Here is a 24,192-nt window from a genome sequence, read left to right on the forward strand (position 1 = left end):
TGCCCTCTAAATGTTTGTACCTTCATGTTCTGTATCTTACTCAAAAAAGAAAATGAAATATACATCTTAGAGTTTTTCCACTATGATTTAAACTTGCATCTTCATTTGAACAGAAACTGACATTCATTGAATCTAATACAAATAGACTATACTAGAATATAGCAACACTCTACCTAGAGGAGCACATACTTTAAGGCAACAGCCCAAAGGCAAAGCAAACTTTTAGTACTCAAAATGCACAATTGTTACCCTCTAACATATAATCTGGATTATATTACTGGGATTATAACACATTTTGAATTTATTATTTTGATTTATCAGTACGGCACTTGACAGCTCTCAGATGCTACATTTGACATTTTAAATCACTGTTTTGTTTTAAAAATTTGCATTAGTCATTGTTTCTACATTTTCGTCCTGTAAAACTACTTCAGGCATGCAAGAACCATTTCCTTAGATGGGTTAAATCCAAGACAATTGATCTGAATTCCATTGTAATTCCTTGTCTTGTGGCCAACTCCCATGAACATGTGACTGTTGATTCTCCTTAGAAAATGAAAAATAATGAAAGAGAACCTTGAACTTCACATTATACCATGACTTTATTTACTTTCCCTGAAAGGTGGCTGTGGAGTTCAGTACAGTATGTGGAGATGGATGCAGAGAATGACATAACCAAGCCCTTCATGAAGAGATTAAGGCAGGTCACAACAGAGACATCTTGCAGTAGAAGCATTTACTACCTCAGAATGTAAAGTACTTATGTCCCAGTGGGTTACCTTTGGCCATATTTTCATAATTGGTGTAGATATACTTAAATTCAGAAATAGCAGAAATGTATGTTACAGAGAGACAATTTTATTCCTGGTTTGTCCAGTCAAACTTGAAAAATCACATCAAATTTAACTCTGAATTCTTCCACTAGCTTCAACAACTTTGGATAAGCTGCATTTTTTTTTAGTGCCTTTCCATAATGACAAGAAAATGACAAAGATAATTTAACAAATGTTTTCCAAGTGTCTCCTCAAGTATGCATATTCATTATAGTAAATAATTCATTCATAAGATTTCAAAGCATATCAACCTCATGAAGATCTTCTAGCTGAAGATTTACTTCTGTTGACAATTTTGCCCAGACCTTCCTCTCACTATTGCAGATTACTCAACTGACATTTTGAAACATAATTTGTGGAGTCACGTAACAGTTTAGGTGGTAAAGACCTCTAAAGATCAAACAGTCCTATGCACCTGCTCAAACCACAGCAGATTGCTCTGAATATGTCCAATAATTGAAACTCCACAGCTCTTCTCCTGGGCTTGACAAATCTCAGCTTAAAAACGAAAAAAGGTGAATTTCCCTATGTTTAAACAGGATTTCCTGCATTTAAATTTGTGTCCATTGCCTCTTTTCTTTTCAGTGGATAACACTGAGAAGAGCCTGGTTCTATCTTCTTGAAACCAGCTAATCAGGAATTTACACATACTGATAAACTCCTCCTTGAGCCTTCTTTCCTTGAAGTTATCCAGCTCTCTCAGCCTCTCCTTATTTAATAGGTGTTTCAATCTCAATCATCTTCACGTCCCTGTGTTGGATTTGTATGCATACATCTTTTTCTGGGGAAAGCCAGGATACAGTTCTCCTGAAGATGTCTCACTAGTGCTGAGTAAAGAAGGACCAACTCCCATGACCTGCTGGCTATGCTTTTCCTATTGTAACCCAGGATGTTAATGGCCTTCTTTACTATGAGCACCCATTCCTGGCTCATGTTAACTTTAGGTCAACCAAAGCCTCCAGATCCTTTTCTTTTTCTGCTGGTCTATGGTATAACTGGTATATGCTGTAACTGCAAGACTTTGCAACAACCATGCGTCAACAGCGTGTATGAGTCTAGCAAACACTTGCTGTCTGACTTAAATGTAGTCTATTCATTCAAATGATACTGTTCCTAGAAATGGAGGGCGGGTTGACCACACATGAGTCTGTCTTTGTTTGTGGCCTGACACTTGGCACAATGAACTTCATTATGTTTATGCTCAGGAAAACTACTCTCAGTTGTTTCCAGCCTGTTGCAAACATAAACCTACAAGCTGTATTAGATATGTACTATTGTATTTACCACAACTTCATGAAATCATGCATAAAAACCTAAAATGGCATAAAAGAAATTTAACTCCTCTGAATTTTTTGTTTTCAATTTCTGGCAACATTTCAAAATAAACAAGGAAGCAAATAAATCCGTATATTGAAAGGTCAGCCATGACCTTATTTACAGAAAAACTAAAGTCACTTTAAAGAAATATTCAGATGTAAAAAAGAGAAATGTAATTTTATCAATTATGACCATATAAAATGAAATAGCTTCTTAATAACATATCTTAGTATCTGTATGTTAATGAAGAAACTGGTGGTTTTTTTCTAGCCAAAAGAGTACACTAAAATTCCCAGTTGCCTCAAAAATGAAATAAACAATTTGAAATGGAAAAGAATGTTATTGTGAGTCATAACACAGACTTTTTCAGATACTGCAGAGAATTAAGAATAGAATATTCTCATACACTCTCATCTTAAGAACCTCACCATTTCTGTGATAAAGCAGAAAAGTTTAGTTCTAAACATTCAAAGATAGAAAAGACTGTGGAAGTACAGCAATATGCAAAATACACGTACAGGTTGAAAATCAAAGTAATGCATGATCAAATAAAAGACTGCACTATGCTATGTATTAAAGTTCAGAAAAAAATATAAGAGATCGATGAATTACATTCTGGAAATCAAATATATACAAGCACTTTGTTCCTCTACAGTTTTCTTCTTTGCCCTGTAAGTTTTCTTTATTTTTACATGATCTTGCAGTACACATCTAAATTTAAAGATGAAAGACAAACCTCCACAGAACTCTTTCTAATAGAAAACCATCTTCCATGCAAGCCACAGGCCAAAAAAAAAAAAAAACAGTCTTAATTTCTATTTCTAGTAGTAGTAGTACTTCCTAACAGAAAATTTCTCGTTAGTTCTTTATTTCTTCTAAGTTTTAAGGCAACTTCAATGCCCTCAGTGAGGAATGTTTCTATGTTTCATGCCCTGTCCCTTCAGATTTATGACTGAAAAAAACACTACTGATGTTTTAGAATAGAAGTAACTTCCTCCCGTGTTGTTACAAAATGTTTTAAATTCAACCACAGGCAACACGCATACTTGGAAAAAAGGAAAATATTATTTATGCAGAAGTATGTAGAAGTGGAGAGAGATATAATAGATAACGCCTTTCATTTCAACTAAGAATTATAGGAAGACATCTACAGTATTTATGAATACTATAATTAATTTCAGAATCCAGTGTTGCTCTGATGATGTTCAGAAAAATGACTAAATGATACAGCACAGAAGTAATTAAACTAATGGAAAGTGTTCAAAATATTTTCTTGGAGGTTCAAGAGTTTAAACAGCTTAGAGGGGAAAATAAGCATGCAGTGAATACAATCCAGAACTGTTTTTATTTACAAGCTCCTCAATCTTTTCTACCCTATACCCATCTTGTGTCTGATCTCACAGTGTAGGGCAGCTGAAGTAGTCTTTAAAATGATAAGCAACAGCTGTTGTGTGTTTGACCTGAGGAAGAATTTCAAAGACAAAAGCAGAAGGACATGAGAGTGAAAATAGTTTTCATAAATGAAGTATTTGTAGAATTGTTTGAGCCTGTTTCTAGCCCAATTCTGGTAATAGTATCTGACATGCATCATGCCTGCATGAAACTTCACTTAAAGACAGAAGCGGAAGAGGAGCTAATAAAGGCAATGATCATTCAAAGTCCATACATGAATAACTATAAAAACAGCCTATTTTACATGAAAATCATTAGTGAGCTTCAAAACTCAAGAATGTACATTATAAGATGTCAGAACTAAGGTTTGAAAATCTACCTCTGCAAAGCTCATTTAACTCCTTATGCTGAACTAGACAGCCAAGGAATTTCTGCAGAAGCAGTTCCCAAAATGTTCTTATCCATTTTATTCTATCTTCTGATCTACTTTCGGATCCAGATTTACACTAATACCATAATTTTCAAAACACTCTGAACAACCAGAGTATCCTGTTAGAACTTAATCCTACAGTACTTGAATACTGTAAGTACGTTTCTAACACTCATCACAGTAGACCTCCTGGTCTTAGAGGATGTTCAAGCAGCTCCCTCCACCAGCCCTGATGTTCCTGTCCCAGAGCTCTTTAGCAGTAGCATCCTCTGCAATACACAATCCTTTCTCAAGGATTCTGTATAATTTTATTTTCTTCATGAAGCTTTAGATCATCATTAATACTGGGCAAAACCTAACCTTTCCCTTCGTATTCCTTCAAATGCATCAGAAATATTTATTTGCATATTTAAAACCATTTTTCCTAGTTTCCTAAATCTTTATTTCTTCTAGCACAGTACTGCTGCTCACACATTCTTTTGTAAAACTCAGAGTGCCATCACTGAAAATATTCACAGTTATTATCAAGCAGGAATCTTCTAAAAACAAAGAGACAGATGTAAGGCAAAGAATATACCTTGTAAAATCATCAGGACGCACACATATATATATATTTTAATTACAATTGGTGGAATGGATAATTTAGGTCTGATGCTTTAAATAGGGTCAGATAAAACAAGAAACCTCCAATATATGTATTTGCACCAGCATCAGCAACTTCTGACATTCTTATTTCTTTATATCCCATGCTTCCTTCACAAAAATATGAAAAATAACATTAAAAAGAGATATAAATGATCTAAATTGATCTGTAGAAAGTGTGTACATTTCACAGGGTGCAATTCAAAGTCTATTCTTTATATTTCACAGAACAGATAACTAAAAGCAATTATACAGACTCAAGTTACTTAATGACACATAACTGTATATCTTTAAAAATATTATTGTGTTATAAATTATTACATAGAAACAATGCAACTATTGCTATAGCAATGAAAAGGTAGATGATGCTATATGGGAAAGAAAAGTCCCACAGAAGATTTTTGTTTGAAGATCTAAGATTTAAATTATAATGCCATAATGTTAAAATAATTACTGAAAAAGAATCAAAGAATTAACTGGAAGTAACACCAGAAACTGTGAAGTGCAACACAGTCAGCTAACTCAAGAGTTTACCAACATTTTTAACCACTTACATGACCACAGATCTAAAAAGAACACTTTTCAAAGGAGGTAGATGATTTGAGAACTTTATTACGATTATTTGACTGATCAAGTCCCAAAAATGTTAATTAGCATTCTGTGTTTGAGAACATTTTGAATTTCAATTAAATTAAACTGACAGCCTTCTTATTATTTTTTTTTAAATGCTCAAGGAATATTAATATCCTTATTTAATTAGGTGCTATCATGCATAGTAGTTGTATTGCCCAGCTCCTTTTCAAGCGTAGGACTGCTATTTTCATGGCTCACTGTGCACAATTGCAACCCTCCCTGCATCAACTGGAAACTAAGATGATTGTTCCCACATGTCCATGCCAGTCAGTCCACAAGGATTTTTATTTACTAAAGCCTTGAGGCTACACAACTTAACTACCATGAGTTGCCATAGTACAACAGTAAAGTACCAAATCTACTTCAGAAACGCAGCTTATGCCACACATATTATCCTTTGCTAAGTATTTAAATGGAACAGTACATTTATGTCTGCATTTCAACATTGTCCAATTTATAAAATGAAGAAGCAGCGTTCACTTTAAAAGACAACAAAAACAGAAGCCACTTAATGGAATTCCATTAATTTTTACCACTCCAGCTAGTTGAAAATACACCTAGTAATATGTGACTCAAATTATCCAAGAGAAAATATAGCTGTTGCTGCTTTTTTTTTTTTAAACAGGAAATAATTTGTAAATATCTTTTGCATCTAATAATGACATTTTTTTAAAACTGCTCACAGTCTGCACTACTTAATAGTTTTAAGTATGGAAAGCACTGGAGAAATGTAAAGTACAGCGTAATCGTATTATGTTATCACTTGGGACATCATTTAACTACATGTTGGGTTAGTTGATCTTAAGTAGAGATTTTCCTAAACATTATCAGGCCAGCAGTGACACCACTGATCTTTCAGACTTGGATTCTTACTTATGTTTCCCACAGCAAGACCTAGAAGTTTCTTTCCTTCTAGAAGTTAAACAAGGAAGACAAAAATTTTAAAAACCACCAGGTAACTAAAAAAATCTTATTTAGAATTCTGTCAAGAAAACAATCAAGCCATTTGAGGTTTACCGTCAACATAAGCCTTTCCAAAGATTTCTGAATCACCACAGCTGCAGAAGCTTCTGTATTTCATTACAACTTTTCTTCTGCAGAGGAGAACAGACTGAGAATGCCACTTTACCCCTTCCACAAGATTGAGTTCGGAGGTTAAAACAATACAGGTTATAAAATGAAAGCTCCGTTACTTATGTTAGGGAAAAACAACAGCAAGTCTCTTCAGTAGAGAAGGATGGCCCCAAACTGAGTCACTAGGTATAAAATAAAAAAAAAAAAAATGTTGTTTGCGATTTCCAGCCTTGAGCTCCAACACATAGACTGAACTATCCCACATTATATTCCTGTATTCTTTACATCAAAGTAACACAAGTTAATCAGTCCTGTGTAAAAAATAAAAGACCCTACGTTTCTATAGCAAACTTTTAACTAGTTGTACCCTAAATAAGGGTGATTCATCATCTTTAGTTTTTACTCCCATATAGCAGCAGACACAAAATGCCACCCACCCACAGCCCTTTTCACTTTTACAAACTATGAGAGCCATGTGCATTTGCCTTTAAGGTCATTCATGGATCATGGGCTCCTGTCTCCCTTCAGTCACCACATTTAGCAATTCATGTCTTCCTTCAAGTGACTCCACCCCTTTTCCCTGCCCATTTCTTAAGCATAAAAAATACCTCCCTGCAAATAAATGCAAAAGTACCTCCATCAGCACACTTACTCACAAAATAAGAAATAGCCAAAGAGCAGAAAGGATCCTTTGTAAAGCAGTCATCAAAATTCCTCTCAAAATATCCCCAGTAAGAGCAAAAGTTTTAAAATTGTAGATAACAGCATTTTTCTAATCATTTTCATTTACTATAATCAAACCTAACTGATGCTTAATTTATCTTATCTAAGTAAATTTTACTTTAAAAATGCCATTTAAGCTGTCTAATTGAATATTATTTTATAAAGCAACAAGGTAATGTGCTGTTTCTGACTGAAACAACCTGTTATACCATTATTATTTCAAAATTAAAAACCCTTCCATTTCAAGTGATAACAAATGTCAACATTGTAACATAGTAAAGCAAAGGTTTTGTTCCAAATATTCAGTGCTGTCTGCATTTACCAGCTCTTTTCACAAAGAATTGCCAAGAAGTCAATGACTTCCCAGCCTTTCTTTTATAAACAGATTCATTTTAAAAGAGAAATGGATTGCAATAAATATCTACTATATGATCTTTCCTCTTCAATTTTATTATTTTTTCTGTTTTAAAATGCAGATGCTCAGATTTTACATATCCTTCTCCATTGACAAGACTAAGCTTATAATTTACAAAATTTCTTTGTGGAGATATTCAGACTTCATAACTCATTGACCTGCACAAAATACATCTGCCAGTTTATGTCTGTGCTACCTGAAGCAGTGATACACTGAAATGCTAAGATAGTTTGTGTCAGAGCTGCTTCTGAAATTGAGGAATTTCAGAAATTCTGAAATATTTTTCTCCACTGAGATACACAGCTGAAGTCAATGAATTCGCACCAATTTACATCAGATTTCTTCCTGATGGTAAGAGCAGAAGTTAAATACCAGTATACAAACATAGTATAAAACTGTACCATCTTTCACTTTTCCAAGTAAGAGTAATCAAATTTGTTTAAATCAAAAAGGATCATATGAGCTATTTAACCCCTTTCCTTTTCTTTAAAAGGCTTCATTTTAAACTTTAACATATAAAGCTTCCACCCAATGGCAAAGAAAATCTAATCTAACATCCTTCCTTTTAGCAATTCTCTGTGGAGTGACATTTTCAGTATTCTGTAGCTGAAGTAGCCTGACCTTGGCTCACTTTTATCTGACCTCAGTGTTGTCACATCATTAATAAGTACAGAATCAAAACAAAGGCTATATACATCAGGGTAAGAAAAGTTTGCATGGTTTGGCTCTATTAGCATATATACCCTTAAAATGGAACAAAATGAAATGCATATAGCAGAGGTGGTGAACCTTCTAAGAACCGGCTCCAAACTTTTTTCCTGGCAATAAACTATTTTCAGACCTCCCAACTCTGGCCACCATGATAGTTATTGCTTTAGAGGATTATACTCTTTTGTTTCAGCCATCAATAAAAACTTCAGATGATAGCTTTTTAAGTCAAAGAAGCCTATAAAAAAAAAAAATCACTGACATCACTAAGACAATGGAAAAACAGAACGAAAAGCACATCATGTTTAGATCTAGACTTAACATATTTACTCTTGGTTTTATTAATTTTCTCTGAGCATGTGACAAAAATCCTTTGTATCTGAAATCTTTTCCACTTACCTTTTTTCAAAGTATATTAACTATGCTCAAAAATTCCAGATGCCCTCTATTGTAAGTATATGTAAATACCCAGAAAACACTGGTGATGCTTTTCAGCAGTAGTTAATATTCTGCAGAGACTAAAAAACTATTATATCTCTGCTTACACTTCTTTTCTTACTACTGAAACAAATTGTTATTATAAGCTCAAATTTAAACTATCCTTGAAAAAAAAAAATGTTTTAATTTTGATGATATCATGAAAATCCCCATGCTGGATTCAGTACTGTTCAACTCATTAATTATCTGGATGATGGGAGCAACATAAGCTCCCAGAAAGTTTGCTGATGACAGAAAACTGGGAGGATACATCAGAGCCCATGCTGCCAGGCAGAGGGACTGAAGAAAAGGGCTGATAGAAACATCATATTGATCCTATTGCTTCATATGCAGCTGCTGCATCCACAACCTGAAGACAGCCTTAGAGTACTATTATTAAGGGAAATAATAAAAGTGTTGTTATAAAGCAATTAAGATCAAATAAAATTATTTTAGTACAGGATTTACTGGACTGATTTAATTAGTATAAGGTGATTACAAAGTAATCCTGTTTAGGCAGGGAGTCAACACTGCAACTACCAACACTTCAGCTCAGGATTAGAACTGACCTTTTCTGGTTACTTTTACTTCTAGAAAGAAGCCCTCCCAGGCAGGTTATGAGCTTGTTTTAGGACAGCATGAAATTCTACAGTGATAATTAACAAAATATATTCTGCAAAAAGAAGAATTGGAAATGCAGAAAGAAAGGAGTGGGGCTTAACGCAGGCCAAGAAGTTATTAACTTTACTCATCTGGGAACCACAAACAATACCTTGTACAGTACAAAATTCCTTCCATAATGTTTTCCACCTGCTGGAGGGCTGCCATTCATCCTGCATCTCCCCGCAGCTGCTTTTCCATCTACTGCTGGAACCAAATGCCCTCCTGTTAGATAAGACCTGAAGCCTGAAGATAGAAGACTCATGTGCTATAAGCAGGCAAAACCTTTTCCTAATTCTGCACTGCAGAAAACAAAATCTGCTATGTTCAGAATCAGTATTGTATTACAGCCATAGTACAGATTAGCTTTTTTCAGTCTCAGAGAGTACGCAGATGACAAAATCATATTTTAATTCCACATCCACCTTCAATGGTGGATGCATGCTCATCCATGTAAAGCACACTTGCTCATTTTCAAGTGTTTAGCAAGATGAACCCTATTCTTAATGCACTGAAAGACTCTCTGTCCTATCATGGCTCTCTTGGCTCTCATGTTGCATAAACTGTTTTTTCTACAAGAGAAGTATGAGCTTCGTTAAATGATCTTTTGCTCTTTTTTTTTGCTGTTTGATTTAGCACATCTTAACACTTATATCAGAAACAAAGTACCTATGGCCTTTGCTGATACTTAGGATTTCACCTATATCACATTTGGTCTCACACACAGCCTGTGGGAAACGTAGAATTTCCCACAAAGATTCACAAAAGATAAACTTTCCCTTGACTGAACCACAATTCTCCGAACTAAAGAAGCTCCCTTTAAAAGACAAGATGTTCACAAGTACTGATGAAAGACACAATTGAGCTATATGAAGATTACATCTGCAAAATGGTTATACAAAAGACTTCCCATAAAACTGAGTAGGTAAAAGGGAGTTTAGAACAGATTTACTAGATCTACACCATTATGAACTTTCCTATCAAAGCTGTAGTTCTAGTTTATTTCTGTCATTCATAATAAAATGGTTTTCATATGTTTCAGGAAACATCTCAGTAACAGGACAATGCAGTCAGAAGACACAAATTTGCTAACTGAAATGCAAAATTAAAATAACAATTTAATTTTTATTGTTGTATTTTGGCCCACAGCCCAGTCAAAATATATAAGGAGCAAGTAAGCGTGCAAAAGAAATAAGAGAAAGAAGTATGCATTTCCATCCTGAAAAAGTCAAAATGCAAGCAGCATAGACAGCTTGATTTCAACTGTCTCACAGCTAACATTACACCTCAAAGTTTTTGGCACTCAATGAATGGGCCATAATTTTTACTGAGATGCCTTCTTGCAGTTTGTTCTTTCTGGTTCTGTTTAAACAGTGATAAGAAGCAATGTAACCAATCTACACAGGTTGCCGTCCAGCTTTTGCACTGCTCAGGGCTCTGGCACACGTCTATATGATACCCATAGTTTAACAGAATCTCTCCAATAAACCAGACTAGAAGTTGTAATACACTAGTTTGTGGGAAAGAGGTACTTTTGACCAGAAGAACTCCCTAACATACAGAAAACTGGTAAAAAAAATCTGCTAAAATCCCAAGCATCTTCAAAATATGTGATTAATGCACCTTTTACAGTAAGCACATCAGCTATGCAGAAGCTTTATTTTCTGATCTATGGATTTACTTGGACACAACACAGTTCAAAGAAAGCAAATAGCATTCTTACATACTTATATATCAACTTATAATAAATACTCTGGTTATATGATTATTTTATTCTTTTTTTACCACTGCCCATCTGCCAGCAGTAAGACTGTGATGCCTTGAATACATGTTAATTAAAATTTGATTAAAAAATCAAATTAGTGGAGAGCCACCGGAATTCAGCATTATCCTCAGCAGCACAACAGGTACTACAAACCTTGCAAAACAGATTTGCACAGTTGAAGATTATGTTAGACTCTTATACTTTAACATACTTCTCTGAAAAGAAACTAGCTGAGCTGTGTAACTGAATTTCACTGACATTTGTGTCCTTGAAAGGGGTGCACACCTTAAAATAAAATAAAAAGAAGCAATCTAAATATTACTGTGTTCCAGGTCTATGAAGTGGGTTTGTTTAAAAAAAAAAAAAAAGGATCAGACAATATTTTTAACACTGGATTCCATTAAATGTAACAACCACCTCAACCCTGTATTCCATTACCCATATTTTTATGATCTGATTTTGTAGATACATACATAACTCAACTCATACTTTTTAAATCAAAGACTGTTGCATTGGAAAGAGCCATGGATTAATATCAGGTACCCTTGAACAGACCCCTTGAAAAATCATTAGGACATGAATTCTTCAGACTAGAATTAGAAAAGCATCAGACCAGAGCAGTCAAAACCAAAACTCAGTAAGCTAATAGATGAAAAAATCAAATCACAACAATCGAGTCATTTGGCCATAGCTCCACCTTGAACCCAAAGAGAATTAGGCAGTTTCTTAAATTGCATTCACAAATACTTTTAAAATAAATTAGACAAAAAGATCTAGTGTGTGACCTAATATATAGATAGATATAGGTTTCAAATAGATTGATATTTCAAGGGCTTAAAATTATTTCACTATATTCCAACAAATTGTCTTCTATAGAGACTTGCAACGAATATAATCAGCTCAATAAACATTATTAACTAAACGCTCATATCACATTTTATGATCAGAAGATACCATACCTCTGTCTGAAGTATGGCAGCTCTCTGTTCTTTGGCAGTAAGTGACTCTTTAAGCACTTCAATGTGTTGCTTGCAATCTGAATTCTGATTGCTAAGGGTTTCAAGCTTAGTTTGTAAGGCAAGAAGTTCTGATTCTTTCTTTGAGAGTTCTTGTTTCAGTTGGTCAATCTGTAATGGGGAAAGTAAACAGTTTAATTGTTAATTTTATTTTCAATTCATGGTTGCACTTGAAATCTGTGAGAAAGTGAGAAAGAACAAAATAATACGCAACTCATATCTCCTGTAAATTCCGGATGAGAATTAAGATTCAAACTGTTAAAATGGTCACAACCTCATGTAATTTCAAGCACTCTGTTTTAAGAATGATTGTCATGCTCTTCCTGAAATTAAAAAGGAAACTCTTAAAGCTTAAATATGTTGATTTGGCCTATAAATTAACCACAGAACTCACTTAAGTTCAAAAGAATTTATCCTGTGTGAGGTAAGTCTGGCAGGACAAAAAACACAGATAGGAAAAAAGTTTTCATAAAAGTATAAATTCAATCCAATAGCCTATTCCTTCCAACAGCGTGATTCTTGTGACTAAAGTTATCATTGGTTCAAGTGAATCAAGGTTTTCAGGAGCCTGATGAGAAAAAGCAGGCATCTTAGTAAAGAGAGGAAAAAAAAGATTAGTAGAAATTTAACATTACTCTTCTTGCAAACTTGCTGCTGCCCACCGTCCCCACCTCCATTTTTCCTTTTTGGCCATTCCTATGAAATTCCAGGTACTAGAAAAGCCAAGCCAAAGAGATTAGTTTAAGAGAAGTCTGAGAAAAATGTTAGGAAAAAAAAATTCCACTGAGTAAAACATCTGTGAGACTGCATGTAAAAACATATCTAAGGGCAAACAGCAGAAACACATTCTTATGTCAATCTGGACATTAGGAAATAGTACTTTTCTGAAAGACTGGTCAGGCAGTGGAACGGGCTGCCAGGGAGGTGGTGGAGTCACCAATCCTGGAGGTGTTCAAGGAACATTTGGACATTGTGTTGAAGGATATGATTTAGAGAGAACTATTGGTGATAGGTGGATGGTTGGACTGGATTATCTTGTAGGTCTTTTCCAACCTTGGTGTTTCTGTGATTCTTAGGAAGGAGCTTCTGAATTCCAGAGTATATCAATAGATGTTATGGAACTGTGATCATTCTTCCCCTTCCATAATGCTAAGTAGGAGGGGTGGCCACAGAATGCAAAAGAGTGGTAGATTTAGAATGCACGAATCTGAACAAAGCACGGATAACACAGAGAGTGATGCTAACATATGGCAAATTAGGTGACACGTAACAGTATTTTTTAAAGTGCTGTGAGGTAATGCTGGTCATCAGATGAGTTCAGATATATAACCTCATGAGAATTATTTGAAATAAGATTCCTGAGTGCATCTACATAGTTCAGGGAAACCGTGTTTCCTTTATACTTGGAAAGTTTTCTTGATGACTTTAAGTAGACCTACAGACCTTTGAAATTCAAGTTTCATTTCTGCAATGATTATAGAAGTGCTATAACAGTGGTTTTTATTCTCTTAATTCAATTGCATCTCATCAGACGTTCGGATGCAAGAAGTCTAGAAGGGCTAGATAGGTTATTCAAAAGGAAAGAATAATGAAATATATGTATTCATATGTAAGTATGTATACCCATAAGTTGATCCCACTTAGCTTTAATTCTAAAGATTAAATAAAAATGCTATTTCTTCCAAAAATATATGCCATATGCATGACGATACATTTATTCCTTATTTCTCTCCATAAATCTCAGTACGTCTGCATATACCTGGTTAAGGTATTCGGCCAGTCAACCCTGAGCTACTGTATGAAATCAAGAATCCATGCAAGAACTAAAAACAATCATTAATCACCTTCACAATATTGAAATATCAAAATAAGAAAAGCAGCATACAAATAATAATAATAATAATAATAATAATAATAAACAGATGCCAAGAAAATACAAAAAAAGGGCAGTTAGGAAACTGCAAGACAGAAAATTCTCTTGAAAGCAAACCACCTTCTTCCATCCCTTGCCAGAACATGTAATCAAGTATGGAAACTGAGACAAAGACGTATATGAAATGAACAATGGGAAAATCTGTCTACAGTATGTGAAGACAAAAAATAGATCTGTAGCCAACTTGAATTACATCGCATGCATTATATGAGACCCATGTGAACATCAGAAACACTTAATTTCTCCTAGAAACTCTTCCCACTTTTTTCCAGGACACAACCCACACTCTGAGAAATAATCAACCCCTTTCCAAAAGCTTGATTTTCATCACAGGTATGTTCTTTGTGTTTCAGAAACAGAATTTGTTCTTTCAATCTGGCTACAAGACATAGAAATAGCTAGACGTTTAAAAATTGGCTATAACTCTCAAAAAAAAATCTGTGGTAAATAATTATTTCTTTGGCTGATGTTTAATTAAAGTATAAAGATCAAAATGTACTAAAACTTCAATTTTAAAAGTAATGTATCAAAAATATCAAAGGCATAGGAAAAAGACATTACTTTTAAAGATAAGTTTTTATTTCTGGTATATTCACTTTCTAAAAGTCCTGCAGAAACTATTAGTCTGAAGAAAAAAAAACCTCAAATGGCCTAAAGCCATTTTCTTTCCTGCAGATGTGCACACATTTTCACTTTGTTATAATAAGTGGTATAGAATATCAACAGTCATGATTCAGTGAAATCTTCCAATAAAAAAAGAAAGCGAGAACATTTTTGTACTTTATAAAGACCACAATGAAAAGTCTACGTGCTACAGCATTCACAAAACTCTGATCATGACCTTCCCACTTCACGTATTTAATTTGCCTGTCACCACTTTTTCTATGACTGTTTCACCTCCTTTGCTGAAATCCTAGTTCCTTTGCCTTCCCTCTCAATTAATAATTGTCATTTCCTTAGATACTAGCTTTTCCATACAGTTATTATCCTTTTTCTCATATTATTGATTTACATACCAAAAGTCTCATGTGACATTACATAGAGAAAAAAGCAAGCAAACAAAAACAATCAGAGCATTTTCCCTGAATATTGCATAGCTTAAAATCAAAGGCCTAAATCTTGCTTTAGAAGGCAATAATTCCATTAAATGAAACAATGCTGATTTATATATCGTAGGTGTCTGGTTTTATGTGAAAAATGATACCTGCTTTTTAAAACGAAGAAATTAAGTGAAAGAATAACAATGCCAGACGGAGAAGTGGCTGCATAAGGTAAATTACACATTTATCTGAAGTTTCTAAAGCCTGTATTGTGCAAGCCCTTGTTTTTGGTGTAAAATGTTTTTTTTTGGGGGGGGGGTTGGTTGGTTTGGGTTTCTTGGCTTATTATTTAGATGTTTGGTTGTTTGTTTTTTTTACATTTTTATAACAGATCCAGATCTGCCCTCAAAAAAATGGTGTAATTTTTTCTAGTATATTTCTTTTACAGTATCACCTGGAAATTCTTCTTTCAAATAGCATAAGAAGTAATTACACATAGATGCTAACTACAAAGAGCTTGTTATAGTTCACTTCAACAATTCTTAAAACTCAGCTCTAATATGCTAAAGCAGAACTGAACTGTCACTAGATTTTCCTACTCATTCCTGTAAAGAACATGAGAACTCCAAAAGTCAGAGAACTACTTGAATTCAAGTGTAAACTCTTGCCTGTAAAATTCATCAATATTTCTTTAAATATTTGACTGCTTACTCAAGTGGTGGAAAGGGAGTCATAACTCTCAAAAATGCATATTGTTCTATTTGTTTTCTTTAACTCTTTATTAGGGATATTGAAACGTCATATCCTTAATGCAAGTAATGGTAATACTCGTCCATTCAAATACAGACAAAGTAGAGCAACATTATCTGGACAAGAAAAAACATAAAGCAAGTTCTCATTTCTAAAATTTTCTATTTCACAGCAAGTCAAAATTTAAGCCATAATAATTTGGAGAATTGATTATTAAAAATTATTAAAGAAACTATCTCCAATATTCTCTGTCATTCATGTGCAATAAATAAAATTCTATATTGGCCTCCATTTAACCTTCCCATTTAATAAAATCAATAGCAGCTATAAAGCAAGTTATATTTCAAGAATAAATGTGAGGTATTAAAAGTTTTATAAGCACCTAAGAATGCTAACTGTGAAAAGAGTTTTGTTCCATTCTTTGCCATCAATCAGGAATTCTTAATCAGAATTTATCAACAATCTCTCATTAAATAGATTGAATACAAGGCTTGTTTGCTGACAACTACATAAATATTTTTCCACCTTGAATTGTTCCAAGATGAATGATAAAAACAATGTCTTCTGCTACAAATCTCTACTTTAAGAAGGACTGGTGAAAGAAAACAGACAAAATTTCATCAGAATGCGCCATTCATCAAAGATCAGAAGATTGTGAAAAAACATCTTTAACAATCTTCTCATTCATATGTTTTCTGCATCACAGAACCTCTACTGAACCTCTTCATCTCCAGGATATTAGAAAATTAACAAAATAATAGACACTTTACAATATTTTTAATCAGTTGATTTGCTGAGATGTTTTAGGAGTTTTATAGTAAATTACTAAAACTGAATTGCTTCAAATTCAACCAGAACTTTAGCCACTCAAGCTACTGAGCTACTTTTTTGAACTTAAAAAATATATCGTTTGAGTTTTCGGCATTTTGGGTTTTTGTTTGTTTATTTTTATAAAATTGGATTATTTCCACGTGAGTACTAAAGCTTCCATTTCCTCAGTAGTGTAAATCCACATAAGTTAAAATATGCCCAGATGTCCCAAGAAAGCATAATCTCCTATGACATAGTTAAAAAGATTCATAGAATTCAACAAGTCTTTATCAGTGACAGAGTGCAATCGAGTGTCTGCTTGATTGCAGGTTTGCTGATGACACCAAGCTGTGAGTGTAGTTGACACAAATGGAAGGAAGGGATACCACCCAAAGGGACCTGGACAAGCTTGAGAAGTGGGTTCATGGGAATCTAATGAGATTCAAGAAGTCCAAATGTAAGGTGTTGTGCATGGGTCAAGTCAATCTCAGACATGACAACAGACTGGGAGAACTTGGGAGATCTGGTGGATGAAAAAGCTAGACAAGAGCCAGCAGTGTGCACTTGCAGCCCCAGAGGCCAAGTGTATCCTGAGCTGCATCACAGGGAAAGAGAGGTGATTGTCCCTCTCTGGTCTGCCATTGTAAGGGCCCTTCTGGAATACCACATCTACAAGAAAATTGTAGAGCTGTTTGAGTAGGTTCAGAAGAGAGACAAGAAGATGATCAGAGGGCTGGAGCTACTACCAAAACCTGAATTTGTATATATAAGGATGGTAGCATCAGCCTCTATCTCCATATTTTAAGCAAGAGCCATAATTCATTATTTTATTATGATATTATTATCATGAACAAGATGTTCAAGGTGGAGGGCTAGGAATGAACCAATACAAAAACATTATGTATAATTTAGTACAATTTTAAGGCAATTAGAAAAACTATCAGAAATGCAGTATTAGAACTCACAAGAAAGTGTATTTGGAGAGAATTCACCTTTACCTAGAAAGCAGCTGAGTAGGTTGAAATTAAAGGAGGTCAGCTGAGTAGGTAGAAATTAAAGGAGGTAAAGAGTCCAAGCAGAATAAGAACTTAGACATAAAGTTTTATTTCTGATGTATTTTAAAATAATTGTGAGGCTTTTACCAAGAAAATGTGTATACCATCACTACGTACTTATTATCTGATTGTTGTCAGCCCAATTATCTACGTACAGTGATTTGAAATGAAGGGTACATTGTAAGAACAAAGTCATTAAATTGTAAGTTTTTTAAAATACAAAAAAAAAAAAACCTTAATTTCATATAGTCTAAGGAGCAGCAGTCCTTATTGTAAAACTTCTATCTATAAAAGCACAAATAAAATTTTTCCAAAATGCTGCAAAACAAAATCATGAAATAATTCAAAAAGCCAGCACTAAAACATACAAAATAAAGGGAAAAGGGAACATGGTGTAAAAACTAATGATTGCAGTTGTCTCAGCAGGAGTACTGAAAGGGGCTCATCTGTACAATCAATGAATATACAGATGGCATAGTGTACAATCAATGAATATACAGATGGCATAGTATATCCAGGAGCTTGACTGATGTAATTATTATATTGGAGTAGGATAGTAGCCCTATCCTGGGCTCACGAAATAGATTCCAATGGAGCAGATCTCCAGAAGAAATCCTTCCCCACTGGCAGTCAGCTCTTAAATGGGTCAAGGAAAGGTGGAGCCAGGCTCCACCCCTTCCTGCAGCACAGGTGAATTGCCTCCACCTGTGCTCCTATGGCTGACTCATTGCTCATCTCAGGTGATTAATCAGAGGTTCAGGCCGTGATTCAGCAGCCCCATATACTCATCCTTACCTCTCGTAAGTTAATATACAAATGAATTTTTATTTCACTGAAATACTTTACTCTTCTAGAGCGACAGTAGCACATAGCAGAGAATTGCCAATAGAAAACATGCAGACATGCTAGTGCTGGAAAGGGTCTAGTTAAAACTTTTGTTCACATTATTTAAACAATGTTAAGATATTAATAGATTTTACCTTATTTTTCATGAACTTCGAGTGACTCTTGTAAACTTCTATTTGTTTGATTTCTTCTTCTCGATCCTCTGTATTCAGAACTCCATTTGTCTTTAACATCTGTATTTCATCTTCAAGGTCTCTTATATTGCGCTCAAGTGAAGCTATTTTTGTATCCTATATTATACAAAAAAGAATATTGAAAATGATATGAATCTTGTATTTAAAACATAACAAAATTATTTCTGTACTTACAGAAATAACAAATAATAAGACTGTAAAAATAGATAGTAAAAATACAGATTGCACGTACATTGTCATAAACCATGAGTAATTCCATTGAAATCTGTTTAAAGTAATACGGATTTTACATCTCTTTCATTAAAAAAAAAAAAAAACCACCACGCCAATACAATCCTACATTACTTTGTACTGCCTATAGAGAACACATCCTGGTTAGAATCATCTCTTTGTTCCTCCACAGTTAGGACTGAAAGGAGAATGGAAAGAGACTGGAAGAAGCCCTTTACTTTGCACTCGCGTATGGATGACATATCTTCTTTATATTCCTAACCACTTGGGCCTGGCTATTATTCCAAGCTCTTTAACACAAAGGCTAAGTTTAGTCTAGAGAGGCTTCTCCATCAGAACTGCAGCCACTTTATTATGTGAGCTGGTCTAAAGCAATTTGCAAGTTTCATCAGGGTTTGTACTTCTGCCTGCTGTCATCGGGAACAAAGGTTGTTTCCTCACATAGTTTTCCTCCACCACATCACCAAAAGATTTAGCACTTTTTATTATGAGTCTCAAAAATAAATAAACCCAAAAAACCACAAGCACTAAAAAATTCTGTATCACAGACAATAATTGTCATATGTGCCAGCACAGCAGTGACAGCATCCAGTGATTTTGTTGATGTTGCCAGTCATTTGGAAATTGAATAAATCTCTTCAGCGAGAGTCAGAAATATATCCATATTAATAAAAAAGAGGAAAAAAAATTCTATGATTCCACCAACCAGGAGAACTACCAATTAGGACCAATACGGGACTTCCAATGGTTTTAAGACAACTGGTTGATGTCTTTGTAAGGCCACTCTCTTCGAAAAATCATGACGGAACTGTCAGAGATTCTTAACAACTAGAGAAAGGCAAATGTTGCACTCATTTTAAAAAGAGGCAAAAAGAATTAAACTGATTGAACAATAGGCACAGCTTCACTACAGACCTTGGGAAGTCTTCCTGGACAATATTTTTCATCACATGAAGGCAAAGACATTTTGGAACAGTCAGTATCGATCTGCCAATGGTAAATCATTCCTGACCAACCCAATTGCCTTTATAGACAAAATGATTGTGCTCATGGATGAAGAATGAAGGGTGACTGTCATTCACCTCAGCTCTAGCAAGACTTTGGAAACAACTTCCCACAGCATTCTCATGTCCACGTTATGGTCTGTATGGTGATCAACTGGCAAGGAAAAAAAAAAACAGTTTTATGATCAGGGTTAGAGCTGCTAATTGGTTGTTCTCTTCCTGGAAGAGTAATAAGGAGAATATCGTGAGGTCCATGCTGGGAACTCTGGCATTAAGTATCTTTTTTAGTGTACTGGAAGGTGTGGCAAAGCACTTATCTGTAGATACAACCAAGCTGGGAGACCAGTGAAAATACTGAAGAGGGACCTAACAGACCAATACAGACAGGATGAATGGGCAGACAGGAACCTTAGATAACTCAGCAAAAACAAATACAAAGTCCTGCACCAGGAAAAGAATAAGTCCTTGCACCTGTATCCATGAGGGACTGAGTGCCTTGAGAGCAGCTCAGCTGCTCTTCAAAAATGACCTTGATGAAGGGATAGAATGCATTCTCAGCACATTTGATTCTACAGAGCTGGGAGGAGTGACTGGCACACTGTGTTGTCATTCAGCAAGATCTGGACTGGCTGAGAGGTGGGAGGGCAAAAACCTTATGAGGTTCAGCAATGGCAAGTGCAGAGTCCTACACCTGGGGAGGAATAACTACATGCATCAGTACAAATTAGAGGCTGATTTGCTGGAGAAGGTGTCTGCAGAGGAGGACCTGACTTTCCTGGTGGACAACTGATTAACCATTAGCCAGCAGTGTGTCCTAGTGGCCAAAAAGTCCAGTGGTATCCTGAAGTGCACTAGAAAAAGCATGGCCAGCAGGTTGAGGTGATCTTTCCCTTCTACTCTGCTTTGGTAAGACCCCATCTGGAGTACTGGATCTAGTCCTCAGTTCTTCACTTCAAGAAAGGCTGGGAAGTTATAGAAAGAAGTCCAGAGGAGAGCCACAAAGATGATGGAGGGCCTGCAGCATCTCCCATATGAAGAAAGGCTGAGAATCCTGGAGCTGTTCAGCCTGGAGAAAACTGAGAGGTGATCTTATTGATGCTTATCTATATCTAAAAGGTAGGAATCAAGTGGCTGGGGCCAAGCTCTTTTCAGCAGTACCTGCAACAGAACAAGGGGCAGAGACTGAAATATAGCAAGTGTCATAAGAACATGAGGAAAAACTTCTTTACTGTGAGTAGGACAAAGCACTAAAGCATTTCTTGGAGGTTTTCAAGATTTGATATGATAAAGCTTCAGGTATCTCTCTCATTACTCACACAGTAAGTGTAGTACAGTGACCTTATGCCAGTCTGATCCCATTGACATGTATGTATATGTTCAGTATCTTGCCAGTGAGTTGTACTAAAGATTTGAGCAACTTTAGTTATTAATGCCATCTTCAAAAATGGCTTTGCAATACTACTAATTGCAGAAGCAGGTGGATGTGTTTCCCACACATCCTCCTTACTTGCCTTTTCTGCACTATTCATAACCAAATTAATGTCAAGTAAAATTTGTAAGTCTTTATCAGATCTCCTTCCTTTAATGCACGTGTAAAAAAAAAAAAATCTATTAAGCCCCATTCCATAAAAAACATCAGAAAATTACCATACTATGACTGTAGCAGGCTACAGAAACAAATCTCATTCACAATATTTAGATGAAAATTAGCAGAGGAAAACCATGTTTCTTCCATGGAAAAACTATGCTTTCATTCAACAGTTTTGTTCCATCACACAGTCAAAGCCACAGCAAACAAGTATGATAGAGTTCAAATGCAAAGAGAATGGCTGGGAAATGGATAGCAGGATAAGAACTTGCTCACAGCTGTACAAAATGGCCACAAAATATTTTATATGCATCAGAATCCTGGTAAACATACATAGCCACTTATCATTAGGACAAATGGGTAATTCTGCAAATACACCAGAAGGCTGCTGGTTTGCCCATCAAACCTGAAGGTTTTCCTGTCTGCACAACTGCTGGAAAGGAAGGAACATCACAGCTCGAGGACAGCACAGACAGCCTGGAGCTCCCATTGTGTACTGCCACAGAGGTAGTTGGGTTGCTTACAGGATGGACAGAAAGTCATATAGCTTTGCTTTCACTGAAAATTTTGACAGAATAGGCATATTCCCATAAAAATTTCCCGATTCCACTGAATCAGCATTTTCCCACAGTAAACTTCAGTTGAAATACTTTCAGTCAGCTCTTGTTGTGGCACGGGGTCTGGCAAACTTTCAGGAACTGAAATAGAAACAGATGCCATATTTCCTTCAAACCACTAAGACTTATCTGCATTAGCAGCATTCTAACAAACTAAGTTAGTCTGTTGAATCACAGAGAAGATTCCTTTACAGCAATATTGGGAGACAGCCTGGTATTAAGTGGTACTAACAAACAACTTTTGCACTCTATGATTATGGATTTTTTTTAGTCAGGCCCCCTAAATCTCTGTTGGTAAGACTACTCATTTCTTCCAGCAGTAATTGATACTTCATCTGTTCTATTAAAGAGTGTTTCAGACAATCTGCAAGAGAGGATAGGGCTTTGTCTATCCTTGGTCTAGCAGAAGTTCAACTCTCTGCAACACAAAGCTCAACTTGTTTTTGTCCTGATGCTAACAAAGAAAACGACATTTCACAATGCAAAGAAAAGTGCTACTGCAGATGAGTTTCCATTCAGTAATGAGTCATGTTCCAACTTAACTTATAAATCCAATCCCTACCCCAAAAACAAGGAGCTACAGTATGTTTCCTGAATGCTTAGGAAAGGACAAGTAAGGCAAAACTTCTGTAAAAAATACAGCATACCAGTCTTTTATTCTCTGACTTGGTAAGTAATGAATTGCTACACTTACACAATTTCAAATAGCAGATACATTTAACAAATTATGCCTGTATTACTTGTAGGGCTTTCTACAAGGAATCAGCAGCAAATAAATGAAAAATCACTTTTACTAGAGCTTGCAAATAAATGCCAAAATACACAAACTCTATATTCAACTAGTCTTACTATAAACTTTTTCAAACTAATATAGAGAATACTGAGGTTTAATTCCAAAGGCAAGAGAAAATGAAAGCTCATGCAGTCTTAACAATAGGAGTATATTGCACTTCAATCACAACACACATTTTCAGAACCAAATCCATACCTGAAATATCACAGCTGGATCAATACATAAAAGTGGCTCTTTCTGCAATTAAGGCAAACCATAAATATTTTGAATTACAGTTTACTATTTTTAAAGACTTCAATTCTTGTTGCTAGATTATATAAGTTTCAGAATAGTCAATACTCTGCAGTTAGGCTTCATGCCTTCTTATTTCTGACTTTCTCTCAGAATCACTGGCTTAAGTCTGGATATATATGAAAAAGATATTCAAATTTTGACCTGATTAAGGTGTTCAGGAATACTTTCACCAAGAATGAAATAATGAAAAATGTTTCCTTTCACTCTTTTTGATTGGTAAATGATTTTGAATGGTAAACAATTTGGGAATGAGTCATAATCAAAGGTCCCAGTGATCTGGCATCTGCCTACAAACAAAATACAAGGAAGTATGTATGGCTGCAATGTCAATTAAAGGAATGCATTTCAGTACACTAGGTTTACTTTATGCTTAAGCAAACAAAGACTTAGGCATGAGAGAAAATATGTTATTTGATCATGTGTATCTGTAGTCACAAAGTCACAAGCAACAGTTGTAAAAAAAAAAAAAAAAAAACCTCGCTTTCTTTCTGTGCAACACAAGTAATAAAATAATATGAACGCCATTAAATATTTATTTGCACCTTATGTTAGTGCATATTTGCAATCTCTAGCCTCGGTATGTTGTATTTTGCAATTTATTTATTTTCAGGCCTAGAGAGGCCTCTTTTGTATAAAAGATACATCATGTAGGTATACAGACTACAGTTTGACCTGTCTGCAGGTCTCTATACACAAAGCTAAACTCAAGTTACTCATTATAATACATCCGATAATCATTTTAAACATTCTGATGGCTCCTATCAGAACACTTCCCTGTTTATCAACACCTTATTTTTCAATCCACAGACACTGGAAGAAAACACAGACTTTCAGTAGTGATGGTGCCTGAGCCAAATGTAACTGAACTCTGCCTACACTCCTTATTAAGGTCTTAGAGATGAGGCAGGGTGGAATTTGACCTTCTTATTTTATAGAACACTTGCATAAAACA

General features: G+C 35.1%; 1 protein-coding gene across 3 annotated transcripts in view; it reads right to left on the bottom strand.

Annotated features, from left to right (window-relative positions):
* Positions 1–24,192, bottom strand: part of ERC2 (ELKS/RAB6-interacting/CAST family member 2) — a 437,668-nt gene that overhangs the window by 316,416 nt on the left and 97,060 nt on the right. For all 3 annotated transcript variants that reach the window (XR_004161299.1, XR_004161298.1, XM_031555549.1), the window contains 2 exons: positions 18,654–18,809; positions 12,029–12,196 (listed from right to left, as the gene is read on the bottom strand). Coding sequence is in view for 1 of the 3 variants with exons in the window: in XM_031555549.1 (XP_031411409.1) it covers positions 12,029–12,196; positions 18,654–18,809 (324 nt within the window). In the remaining 2 variants the exon portion in view is untranslated. The remainder of the gene's footprint in view (positions 1–12,028; positions 12,197–18,653; positions 18,810–24,192) is intronic.

The sequence above is a fragment of the Meleagris gallopavo genome, chromosome 14 (genome assembly GCF_000146605.3).
Source record: "Meleagris gallopavo isolate NT-WF06-2002-E0010 breed Aviagen turkey brand Nicholas breeding stock chromosome 14, Turkey_5.1, whole genome shotgun sequence".
In the NCBI taxonomy this organism is placed as follows: Eukaryota; Metazoa; Chordata; class Aves; order Galliformes; family Phasianidae; genus Meleagris; species Meleagris gallopavo.